The sequence below is a fragment of the Sinocyclocheilus rhinocerous genome, unplaced genomic scaffold (assembly GCF_001515625.1).
Source record: "Sinocyclocheilus rhinocerous isolate Xijiao unplaced genomic scaffold, SAMN03320098_v1.1 scaffold499, whole genome shotgun sequence".
Lineage (NCBI taxonomy): Eukaryota > Metazoa > Chordata > Actinopteri > Cypriniformes > Cyprinidae > Sinocyclocheilus > Sinocyclocheilus rhinocerous.
Window position 1 is genome coordinate 1,777,395 of NW_015637156.1, and position 12,198 is coordinate 1,789,592.

The 12,198-nt window shown below is 37.9% G+C and overlaps 1 protein-coding gene and 1 gene segment (V, D, J or C); both read right to left on the reverse strand.

The window, feature by feature from the left end:
• Positions 1 to 684: 684 nt before the first annotated feature.
• LOC107748737 (Ig kappa chain V-I region WEA-like) lies at positions 685 to 3,300 on the reverse strand. The segment is given in 2 exon segments: positions 685 to 916; positions 3,164 to 3,300. Coding segments are annotated over 2 exon segments (369 nt in total).
• A 1,442-nt stretch (positions 3,301 to 4,742) lies between these two features.
• The window catches only part of LOC107748738 (growth factor receptor-bound protein 10-like), a 48,877-nt gene continuing 41,421 nt past the window's right edge, over positions 4,743 to 12,198 (reverse strand). The window contains exons 6-15 of the mRNA XM_016563680.1: positions 9,997 to 10,113; positions 9,635 to 9,772; positions 8,646 to 8,756; positions 7,621 to 7,719; positions 7,247 to 7,256; positions 6,730 to 6,770; positions 6,420 to 6,486; positions 6,214 to 6,301; positions 6,036 to 6,129; positions 4,743 to 5,259 (exon numbers count right to left, since the gene is read on the reverse strand). Coding sequence (XP_016419166.1) covers positions 5,113 to 5,259; positions 6,036 to 6,129; positions 6,214 to 6,301; positions 6,420 to 6,486; positions 6,730 to 6,770; positions 7,247 to 7,256; positions 7,621 to 7,719; positions 8,646 to 8,756; positions 9,635 to 9,772; positions 9,997 to 10,113 — 912 coding nt within the window. The 3' untranslated portion in view covers positions 4,743 to 5,112. The remainder of the gene's footprint in view (positions 5,260 to 6,035; positions 6,130 to 6,213; positions 6,302 to 6,419; positions 6,487 to 6,729; positions 6,771 to 7,246; positions 7,257 to 7,620; positions 7,720 to 8,645; positions 8,757 to 9,634; positions 9,773 to 9,996; positions 10,114 to 12,198) is intronic.

Below are 12,198 nucleotides of genomic sequence, written 5' to 3' on the forward strand. Positions count from 1 at the left end.
ATATATATATAACATTTCTGTCCCCCTCACTTCTGAAATGATGGCTACGCCCCTGCCTAAGGCTAAAATTCACTTACTCTATAGGCTGTTCATTTCAGCTGAATTCATTTCAAATTTCAAATTACAATTAAAATGTCATGGACAGATTTTTACTTCTGTTGCTCAAAATGCTACAAGGAGGAATGAAAGAGTATGTGAATACTGAAACAGACACATGGATTTAATGTTTCATTTATAATGAACTAAAGTCTAATTAAAGGGTTAGTTCACCCCAAAATGAAAATTAGCCCATAAATTACTCACCCTCAAGTCATCCTAGGTGTATATGACTTTCTTCTTTCAGACGAATCCAGTCTGAGTTATATATGGTATAATTGGTATAATAAATTGGTTTTCACGAGACTCACTGGTGCATGCGCAGCATTGAACTCATACGTCATCTGCCCGGAACTGCTTCCAGTGTACAACAGTGAGCGCAAGCTACATTAAAGTCATTATTATGTTTTGAATATGGATATTTAATTCCTCAATGTGTATTATCTCATGGATGTACTATTTATATTTGCAAATCTAATTAAGCACAACTTATCTGATGATATCATAACTGACTGATATTGTGAACTTCTCAGTATTTTCATATTCTCTTTGCTGTCAGACTAAAGGAGGTTTTTGTACGATGCTGTTTCACTGTGAGCACCTGCCACTATAATACCCCATACAGTAATATTCTCCTTCATCCTCAGGCTGGACTCCACGTATGTTCAGCGTAAATTGATATCCAGAAGAAGTTCCACTGAACCGGTCTGAAACTCCAGATGCAAGGTTACTCGTTCCGTAGATCAGGAGTTTAGGGGTTTTTCCAGGTTGTAGCAGATACCAGCTCATGTCATAACCAATTCCAGAAGATGCAGTGCAGCTGATAGAAGCAGAATCTCTTGATTTAACAGACAGAGACTCAGGAGACTGAACCTCTTCATGAGACACTGAGATCACAGGTAGGTGAGTTTGAGTAGGGTTGGAGCTAAACTCTGTAGCGCATTGGCTCTCCAGGGCAAGATTTGAGGAACCCTGCCCTAGACCAACGAGCCAGTTGATGCTACACCTTAAGGCAGTGGTTCCCAACCCTGGTCCCGGAGGCACCCCAACACTGCACATTTTGCATGTCTCCTTTCTCTGACACACCAATTTCAGGTCTTGAAGTCTCTACTAATGAGCTGATGACCTGAATCAGGTGTGTTTGATTAAGGAGACATGCAAAACGTGCAGTGTTGGGGTGCCTCCATGCCAGGGTTGGGAACCACTGCCTTAAGGTAAAGTCCTGTGAACTTTCTGCACTGCTGACATCAAGCAGAATATGAAGTTATACTGTAACTGGTCTATTACAAGACCAGTAATCATGCATTCAGTCAGCCCTTGTCCTATTTCAGAACAAAACAGCACACGTTTTAAACATATTTATAAGGGTATTCTGTCTGATAAAGCTTAACTCTAACTAAGAGCTTTTTCGCATTTGGCTCCCAAACTCTGGAATAGCCTTCCTGATAACGTTCGGGGTTCAGACACACTCTCTCTGTTTAAATCTAGATTAAAGAAACTCACGTTTTACAGTAGTAGGTAGCGTAATCTATCGGTTTTTCCCTTGAGTCAAGTTTTATCGATTTTCATTTATTTATTTTTAAATCATACCTGGTATGCATGAACCACGTTGGCGTTCACGTTAACAACTCGGTTATGCTATGAAAATAATATTTTAATTCAGCAACATTGTTTAGCCTATGTCTAAAGTCCTTTGTAAATGACTAACGCAGACCAGCTCTACCCGAAGATATTTCCAAGAATATATTCGTAGTCATATTTTGATGTCATTCAGTTTTCAGAACACATGGACATCAATCTGTTTAATTATTTGCAGCCGTTCAAACACTGCTATAATGTCGCAAACTAATTGCTACTTTGAAGGCATTATTTTAATTTGTTCTAAAGGGCACCTCTGTAACTCCAGGTTTATGCCACCAGATGGCGCTATTAATCAGTAGATCTTTTTTTTTTTTTTTTAGAAATCCTCAAGACATTGATTAGCTTGTTCAGGTGTGTTTGATTAGGGTTGGAGCTGAACTCTGCAGGACTGCGGCTCTCTAGGACCGAACTTGCCTACCCCTGGTCTAGGGGTATGATTCTCGCTTAGGGTGGGAGAGGTTCTGGGTTCAAATCCCGGACGAGCCCGCTTTTGCATAATAATCTATCTAATCTGATCTAACTAGCCTATCTATCATCTATCTATCTACCCTTAAACTGATAAACTTCAACCTTTTAAAGAATATATTTATTATTAATACAATACTTGCACTTTTGAATTAAAAAAAACACTGGATGTAATCTTAAAGCTAGTTGTAGACTGGACAATCTCATTGCATAATCGCATAATCTAATAATCTAAACATTCTGAACACTAAACCAATATAGTGAAATAAAGACAACACAAGACATTTTTAATTTAATACTGTAATATATACTCTTTATAAAAAGACATTTGTGACAAAAATGAAAACACAATATAAGCTAAAAATATTTCACACTGGTACAAATCGAGAGGGAATATGCATAATTTGCACTTTATGCGCAACATCTTCATTCTGTTTTGGAGCGCACCACATTTATATAGTCATAGATGGTGTTTTAATACAGTGTTAGATCTACTTCCTCTCCTTAGGCTCCACATACTTAGAAGAGCGTGACTATTTCCATGTTTCTAATAGACAAAGCTGCATATGAGCCAAACACACATGTGAAATAATCTCCAGTCACCTGTGTTAAAAAAAATAAAAAAATAATAAAAACTACCAAACCGGCATAATCAAGGCTGGGGAAGTTGATTTCACATGCATGTTTGGCATTTCATCATTGTGAGCCACACAACAGCACAAGTCTGATGAAAAGAAGCATCATCCAAACACTTAGAGCTCGAGTTGGACGGAACTAATCAGCGTTCACACTTACGTATTCCAGTTAGAACATTCTTCGTTTTCAGGCATCCTTGTCTAACTCATGCAGACTAGAACGGTGACTAAATTACTAAATCTAACATGTGATGAAAAGCCTAGTGTCCCTGACACTGAATGAGTAAAGCTTGTACTTTTCGTAACAATTTACAAAATCGATTTACGTCTTTTTGTCTTGCTGGGCCAGTGTTGGAAGGGTAACAAGGCGGACGTCAGGGACAGACAGGAAACTGCTGAAGTAGCGCCGCAGGTAACCGTACACAAGCCTTTTGCCGCTAACCTCCTTTTGCAAAACTGGCATGGGAGATAATCTCCTCACCACATTATGTCACGCAGCCCTGGAGGATTACAGACACGCCTGTGAGACGTGACTTCGCAAAGTCCTCTATGGAAGGCCAAAAGTGCCAAAAACACGTGAATTTTTACACATCAACAACACGTTAAATACGCATATTTAATCTGTTGTTGACGTGTTAAAATTCACGTTTTTGGCCCTTTTGGCCTTCCATAGTCCTCAAGCGTGTACGTGAACGTCCCCGCAGACGCTCAGTCCGGGCCTGGCCTATCACTTTTAGGGGTTTAACATGGCTCAAGAACAGCACAGTGATTTGAAAAGGCAGTTACTATACTAATAGCTAAGGGCTATACTAATAGCTAGGTATGTTCGCAAAGTAACACGACCTGGAGTCAGTGTAGGAAACGAATAACAACCCTCTTGAATTGTGCTCAGGGTGGGATACACCATACCAGAGAGGCCTGGGTCAAGTTTCAGTGGCTTTTTAAGGCCCGAGTCAAGTTTTTGATGGTTCCAAATATAAACTATGCATAATCAATATGGCATTTCAGCGAAATACGTGCCTCCTGACAGGAAAAAATAGCAAATTCAGTGGACTCAAACAAGCCATTGTCTTCCTAAACAGAACAAGTGATCTGGATTAAAATGATATGGATAATTCTCAAAAGATCATGGTTAATTATTAACCCTTGCGCCCTAAACTCTGATTTCTACGTTCTGCTAATTCAAATTTAAAGGGACAATTTACTCAAAAAATTCTTATCTGTATGACTCTGTAGTCATACAGTAATCAGCAGTGTCCAAATGCTGTTTTGGACCCCATTGACTTTCACTGTAAGGACAAAAACATTCTTCAAAATATCTTATTTTGTGTCCCACTGAAAAACGGAAGTCATACACGTTTGGAACGATGATCAGGATGACCATTTTGACAAATGATGACAAATTTCATTTTTTGGGCAAACTGTCCCTTTAAACTATGGTGCGACTCTGTGGCATAATGTAATTTATGACAGAAATACTTGTCTGACAGTTTGGAAACAAACTTAATATTGAATATGGTGATTGAAATCCACTTATAAAGCAAGTTCATTGAGAAAAATGGAGTTTCATTATAAGCAGGTGACTGTCGACACTTTTTTCAAAGCACATTTTCTGTAGTAATCAACAGTGTGCGACAGATGAAGCTCGTCGATGGAGCTTAAGTTATATTTAACCCAGAACATTCCTTTAAGGCAAAGCTTGATTAGAACTCCAAACGTAACTAATTCTTATGCTGGTAAAGCACATCACTCAAGTATAATTTATTGAAGTGCAAGTCTGCTACCCCTTGCGGCTAGTCCTTCCTCACCGACATGGAGATAGCCATGTATGAAAGACCGGGTTACATTATTTAGCTGAGGATGTGTCACCTCACATGGTCATTACTGTCATCGGCGCTGCACTAATCCCATCATTACACAGGGAATCCCCAGGAAGAGTTTAGAAGAGGACAAAAAACGAAACGGTGAACTGTAGGAGGAAGGCAAATGGGTAACAGTTGTTGCGGTAAGCTCAGGATGAAGCAGATCACCTGCTTTCAGCTTGAGAGTGCAAAATGTTCAGGTAGGAAATTACAATACATATCAATCGTCATCAAGTAACTTTAAGCAAAGCAAGTCTTCGCAGACACACCACATGAAACGACCGTCCCGATTCGTTCAGTTTATGGGGGGGGGCTTATTGTGAAAATGACTGAAAATTATTATTTTAAAAAAGCATCCAGTTTCTCAGTTAGTTTTATTTGTGTGTGTGTTGTTTGTTAGGATCAGGAGGGGGTCATAAGGCCACCATGGTGCAGGGGTGTTTGAGTTTGCAGGGCAGGACGCCCCTGTTGAGCTGGTAGAACTCTACCAGATGGATCAGGTCTGTGAACTTGGTAGAGCCATCATCAAGGCTAAAAAAAACCTGGCCATCCTCCTCAAACTGCCAGAGAGAAAGAAGTGAGAATAAGATAGATTTTTAAATCACTGAATCAATTTTTAAATCATAAACTCTCCTGCCAAGCAGACAATCTTACAAATAAAAATGTGGCATAATGTTAAGGTGATTGGGGTAAACTAAGCAAAATTCCATTCACAATTATTTAATATAATTTTATATTAATTATTTATAATTTTATATATAGTTCAATATTAAAACATTCAGCATTTTATATAAATAATATTATTATTTTTCTTATATTATAATATATGTAAATTGTGTATAATATAAATATTAAATACATTCAGCATTTTACATAAATATAAAAAATTATACATTTATTACACGTAATTAAGGATGTATTTACTAAGTACACATTGGCCTAATATTATAATTAACAAAAACATTTTATATTAATATTTCCTTTAATAAATCATGCCTCATTTTCAGCTACAAAACTGTTTTATACACTGCAAATTCACTAACATGCACAGAATTATAAATATATATAATATACAATATTTATATATAAATAAAATTTGTTTTAACAAAACTTTAACTTTTAAATTTATTTTTAAAATAAATGTAACCTAAAAAAGTTAACATTTAAATTCTCATGTACCTCTCTCAATCACTGAACGTAATCGCTGTAAATTACACCTTTTATAAGTATAAGGTAACATGACAAAAAAATAGCAGTTTGCCCTGATCTTTATTCTTGAATAAGCATTAATACATGCAATAGGGTAGTTTGTATTGAGTGTTTATTAGGGACTCACAGGTAAAATCTGGAAGTGTTTAATCTTCTGATGATGGCACAGCGTGAGAACAAATGCTTTTGGGTTGCTCTGGCTGTCTCTCAACAGGAATAACCTGCGAGACATAAGACTGATTAATTTCACTGCCCACTTATAAAACAGCAATTAATATTGCCTATAAATGTGGAAAGTGTCATACCCATCAACTTGGCCCTGCTGCATAATCATCCTGTGGGACTCCTCTCTCATAATGCGGCCATGGAACCATAACTGTGTCCTGTGGATCACTGAGGACATAAACGCAAGTCCACATTTACCGGCATAAAATGTTATTTCTATTAAAATACCACTTAAATCAACTAGTGTTGAAGGTGCTAAACTGTAAGCAAATGCTGCGACACTCACCTGAGCTTAACGGCGAGGGATGTAGAGGACTGGGGCTTCCCAAAACATTCATTCTCTGACTCCGTTTCTGTACAGAGATTTTAAATGTTGTTATAAATGCATAACAAAATTAAAAACCCTAATTCATTGCCTGAGTATACAGTGGGGAAAATAATTATTTGATCCCCTGCTGATTTTGCAAGTTTGACCACTTACAAAAAAATTAAGGGTCTATAATTTTTATGGTAGGTTTATTTTAACGGATAGAGACAGAACATCAACAAAAAAATCCAGAAAAGAATATTCGGAAATGGACGAAATACAAAATAACCATCAATCGCCCTCTGTCTGGTGCTCCATGCAAGATCTCGCCTTATGGGGAAAGGATGGTCATGATAAAGGTGAGGGATCAGCCCCGAACTACACAGGAGGAGCTAGTTAATGATATTAAGGCAGTTGGGACAACTGTCGCCAAGCAAACCATTGGTAACACACTACGTTGCAATGAGTTGAAATCATGCAGTGCCCGCAAGGTCCCCCAGCTCAAGAAGGCACATGTACAGGCCCGTCTGAACATCTAAATGATTCAGAGAAGGCTTGGGAGAAAGTGCTGTTGTCACATGAGAACAAAATTGAACTCTTTGGCATCAACTCGACTTGCTGTGTTTGGAGGGAGAGAAATGCTGACTATGACCCCAAGAACACCATCCCTACAGTCAAGCATGGAGGTGGAAACATTATGCTTTGGGGCTGTTTCTCTGCTATGGGTACAGGATGACTTCACCGCATTGAAGGACCGATGGACCCATGCACCGTAAAATTCTGGATGAGAACCTCCTTCTCTCAGCGAATTCCAAACTGGAAAAAAAAAAAAAAGTGTCTGGTTTAACAAGAATGGACAAAAGGGTGTGTCTGGGAGATATCTGAGGGACAGCTTGTTCACAACAAATCTCTAGTAATTAAATATGAAAATCTAGAATGTTCATTAATAATAATAATTTTAAATAGTTTTATAAATAAATAAACGAACACACAAAATAAAAAAATCTGGTGCATGCTGATTGGATTGGGGATTGTATGACACTGAAGACTGGACTAATGGCTGCTGAAAATTCAGCGTTTCCATTAGAGGAATAAATGACATTTTAAAATATATTAAAATATAAAATGGTTCTTTTAAATTGTAATAATATTTCATAATTTTTCTGTTTTTACTGTATACCTTGAGCAGTCTGAAAGCAGTCATCCAGCACGTTCGGCTCTGCTCGTCCTCAGCACACAGCATCTTCAACTCCTTCAGTTCTGTCCTGCCCTTACTGGGCTGTCAATCAAGCAAGATATCTACTGTCAAATCAAGGCACTCAAGGTAAAGGGAAGGTCTAATGCTATTTCATGCATGTTGAGTTATTTACACTGTTAAAGTATGAATGTAGAACGAGTATTTCTGTGTCAAATATACTCCTTCCGGTTTTTCGAGCTTGGCTCTTCGTGACGTAATGAAGGGTGGAACTCCTTGTATGGGCATTTCTCCCGTAAGAGCGCACACACATCGATCAGAGCGAGAGCAAGAGCGTGCCCATCAACGCGCTTCATTCGGCTGCACTGAACGGGACTCGCTTGAGAAGAATGTCTCCAAAGAAGTGTGTTTTTGGCTGTAAGGGAAAGATAACCTTGTCCAGCTTACCAAAGAACCCAGCGTTACGTGAACATAAGCAGTTTGTTTTTCCAGGGCAGCAACGGAGTTTTGCAAGTGTGTTTGTTGACGAATGTTTTATAAACAAGGCCCAGTTCGGCACTGGATTTGCACATCGTTTGATACTGAAAGATGGAGCGGTCCCAGCTATAAAAGATACCGGTCATGATTCAGAACTGCAGACGGTAAGTAAAACGGCATCAAATGTCTGTGTTTTGTTGACAATTGGGCAAGTGCTCGTCACTCTTTAGCGCCGCCCACGGAGCGCCTCCAGGAGCTCAGGAAAGCTGTATTTTCTTTTATAAATATGATAAAACTAAAGACTCTTTGGAGCTATGAACGATGCTATACTACTCTATAGGTACTCAAGATCAATATGAGATTGGGTGAAACTGTGTGTGTTATGTCCCCTTTAATAAGGACTAGCATGCATTGTACCAGGTGAGGCATGGGTAGTTATTTAAAGGGGAAAACCATTGATTTTGAAATTGTGCCAGCCATGCCTCCTCTATTCTCAATGTCAAAGTCAATTTACTGACCGGCATCCTGCTCACCTTAATGCAGAATTGGTAGTCTGTGGGCGCGTTGTGCATCTTTCTGCCCGTTGTCACAGTGAAAATATTGCTGTCCTCTAAGTCCGACAGTAACTGCAGGTGTCTTGGCTCCTAAACAACCCAATTATAAATTCATCACAATACAACTCACAAAGACAGACCTACATAGTGACGGCTATAAACAGTAAAAACAGTTATCCTGAAATCCTTTATTTGCCATTATTCTAAACAAGTTTGATGCATTTGTATTATTCGCATTACAAATTGAGAAAATGTTAAAAGGGACACATTAACATAAATATGTTTGTTTGTTTATGGCAGTGGTTCCCAACCCTGGTCCTGGAGGCACCCCAACACTGCATGTTTTGCATGTCTCCTGGTATATCTATTAAAGCCTTTTCACACTGAACGCGAAAATTCGGTGCGAATGTTTGACGTGACAATGCTTTTGAATCGAAAAAAATTGATTCATATGGGGTTATAGATAGTTTTTGTTTCTGGTGTAGAACCAAACTTAATGCTGTAAATTGAGCAGCGGACCTTATACGAGATACATATCGGAGGAAAAATGCATTGCTGGTTGGCACCACCTAGCGTGCAGGCGTGAATTAGCAATCAATCAGTTTGTACTCTGTGTGAAAGCACCGTTCATCTGCGTTTCGCCTCGCTTTTTCACATCACGCTCAGTGTGAAACGGCCTTAAATATTAGTAAATAATAATAATAATTAATAGTGATACAATTACAATTAAGCTCCTTGTAACATTACAATAACATATTTAATAAATATTTATTTGAAATGATTTAAAAAATAAATCCCAGGCTTTCAATGTGTACTTAAACTTTTGGACTGTACTGTATTTATTTGCAAGCAAATTTAGGAATAATAGATGCATAACAGCTGTCTATAGTTGTAAAAACACATATATGCTCACAAATACATGTATAATTTAAAGACTTGAATTAATATTCTATTAAAGAGAAGCTTGCCTTTGACATTCCTTTAGTAGAGCAGTACAATCCAGAACGGCGCAAGAACATGTAGAGCTTTTTCCAAGACTTGCGGCCCGTTTCTTTCATATAAAGGAAGCCCTGGATCTCTGGACAGCTGCTGGAATTCAAGAAATTCTGTACAGGAGAGAAAAAAAAAAAAAGTAGAGGACCATCTGGAAAATGAGCTCTTCAAATCTGGATGCCTTTCATGCTTTAACGCGGCCTCTTTGGTATCACAAGACATGAGTGTGCATTTCAAAAGCTGTTTGAATCCACTAAAATGCTCATTCAGCTGCAAAAGAGTGATGCACAGGTTCATAATGTGGGCTAATTCAGATTTTGCTGCGTCTCTTCCTCACCTGTAAGAGCTGTGATTGTGGGATAGAGCCATTAGTTTCCTGACACCACGCTAACATCTGCTCCGGAAAGAAGTTCTGTGAGAGGAAGATAAAGGATGAGAGGTAAGAAAAGACTGTCTGCACTGAACATATGCCAGCAGTTCACAAGAAACATAATGGAACAACCAGTGCGTGTATGAACTAGGGTTTGAATGATTAGTAAGGAAGCCATATATAATTAATCTGTTTTTAGGATCACCTGACCAAGATCAGACGCCTTCCTTAGTAGGAAGTAAGATGATTGTTACTAGACTGAGCACAAAAGAAAGGAACAAACTAAATTTGTTACAAAGTGTTTGAACGGGCAACTTTTTAAATGTTTTAATTGAATTCTCTTCTGTTCGTACATATTTATTATTACTACTCTGTATATATAAATTACATGATGGAAATTATAGTTTGTAACATATTCTATTGGATTACACATATTAGCTGACTACTTTTTGATTAATTTTAGATTACTTTTGATATATTCCATTCTTTGTTATCAACATCATGAAGTGTATTAAACATTACATTATGCTAGGGTTTCCCAAACTGGGGTTTATGAATGAGCTTGAAGACTATGAATGAAGACTTTCAAAATATATAAAGTGGTAGAATTTTAAAAAGGAAAATTTAAGAGAATAAAAAAATAATCAAATTATGAATAAATTACTGCCTTTGTGTCAATAATACTATGTAATCATGTAATCTATAAAAAGGTAACTAATGTGACGATGACATTTTAAATTGCAATATAATATAATTAAAAATAAAAATCAGTCCAAGTGCGCACATCCAGTAGGCAAAAAGCTCAATGTGGGTGCTCCACCACACAAAAATTTGAACCAAAACAATCAAAGTTGGCACACCACAGCTCCAGAGATAGACAAATATTTATGTTCTCACCACACTCATGTTTTTTTGGTTCAAATATAATTAATTACAAGTATTTAATTTTGGAGTCCGATTACATGTAATCAGTTACTACCCAGCACTGTGTGTGTGGTCCTGGTAAAGCACGTGTAATGGGGACAAAATGTCCCCACAAAGATAACAATATCCAAAATCCTTGTCCTTATGGGGACATTTTTTGTTCCCCATGAGGAAACAAGCTTATAAATCATACAGAATTGTTTTTTTTTGAAAATCTAAAAATGCACAAAGTTTCGTATAAGGGGTAGGTTTAGGTGTAGAGTTGGTGTAGGGCAATAGAAAATACAGTTTGTACAGTATAAAAACCATTCCGCCTATGGAATGTCCCCATAAAAATGGAAACCCAACATGTGTGTAATCAAAAACACACCATTCCGTCCTCTCAGACAGGAGACAACAGTATCATGTAATCTGACTCGACACCATGATGAAAAGGATGTTGGGGGTTGAGTTATTGGCAAGACCATTATAGAAGTGGAAGCTGTTTGCAGAGCATTGTTTCATTGCTCATTCTTAGTTATACATGTACCATTCTACTGCTGCAAATGCCATTTTCTACAAGCTTTACGATGTAAGAACGTTTACCCAATGTTGTTCAAACGCATCCTCACAATCGTGTGGCTAAGAGCAAACGTTTGCTCTGCACTGCTCCGTCCCGCCTCTGTGGGTCACATGGGAGGATCTTTAAATGTTAAATAAAGGTTTTGCAAACATTCTGAGGGTCACATGGCAACAAAGTGTTTGTTTGGAGTTAATAGAGGGTTGTTGAAGCATTGTTCGCAGTTTGTATAATGAGGGAAAAGGAAATCCAAAAATAGAACAGAGGTCACAGTATATGGCCAGTACTTCTGATACATTAGGTTCTGTGATTATATATGCACGGATATAGAGAGAGTTATAGACAGGAATACAGTTAGATATAGTTAGACAGAAATGCAGTTGGATGGTTAGACAGACAGATACACAGTTATAGTTAGACAAGTATACAGATAAATATAGTTAGAATATGGTTAGTTATGCATGTATACAGTTAGAAATGTGTATAGTTATATTAGGGCCTTTCGCACCGCTTTAGTTCCAGAACTAAATGTACAGTACTAAAGTACTGGGACGATTTTGCACGAACTATTTCCCAGTACCATTTAAAGGGTTGCATTCGCACCGACAGTGTGTACTAGGAAGTGACGTAAGCCGGTCGACAGCGACGTTTGTGCGCGGCGTTCAACAACGGAAACAAAGAACAAC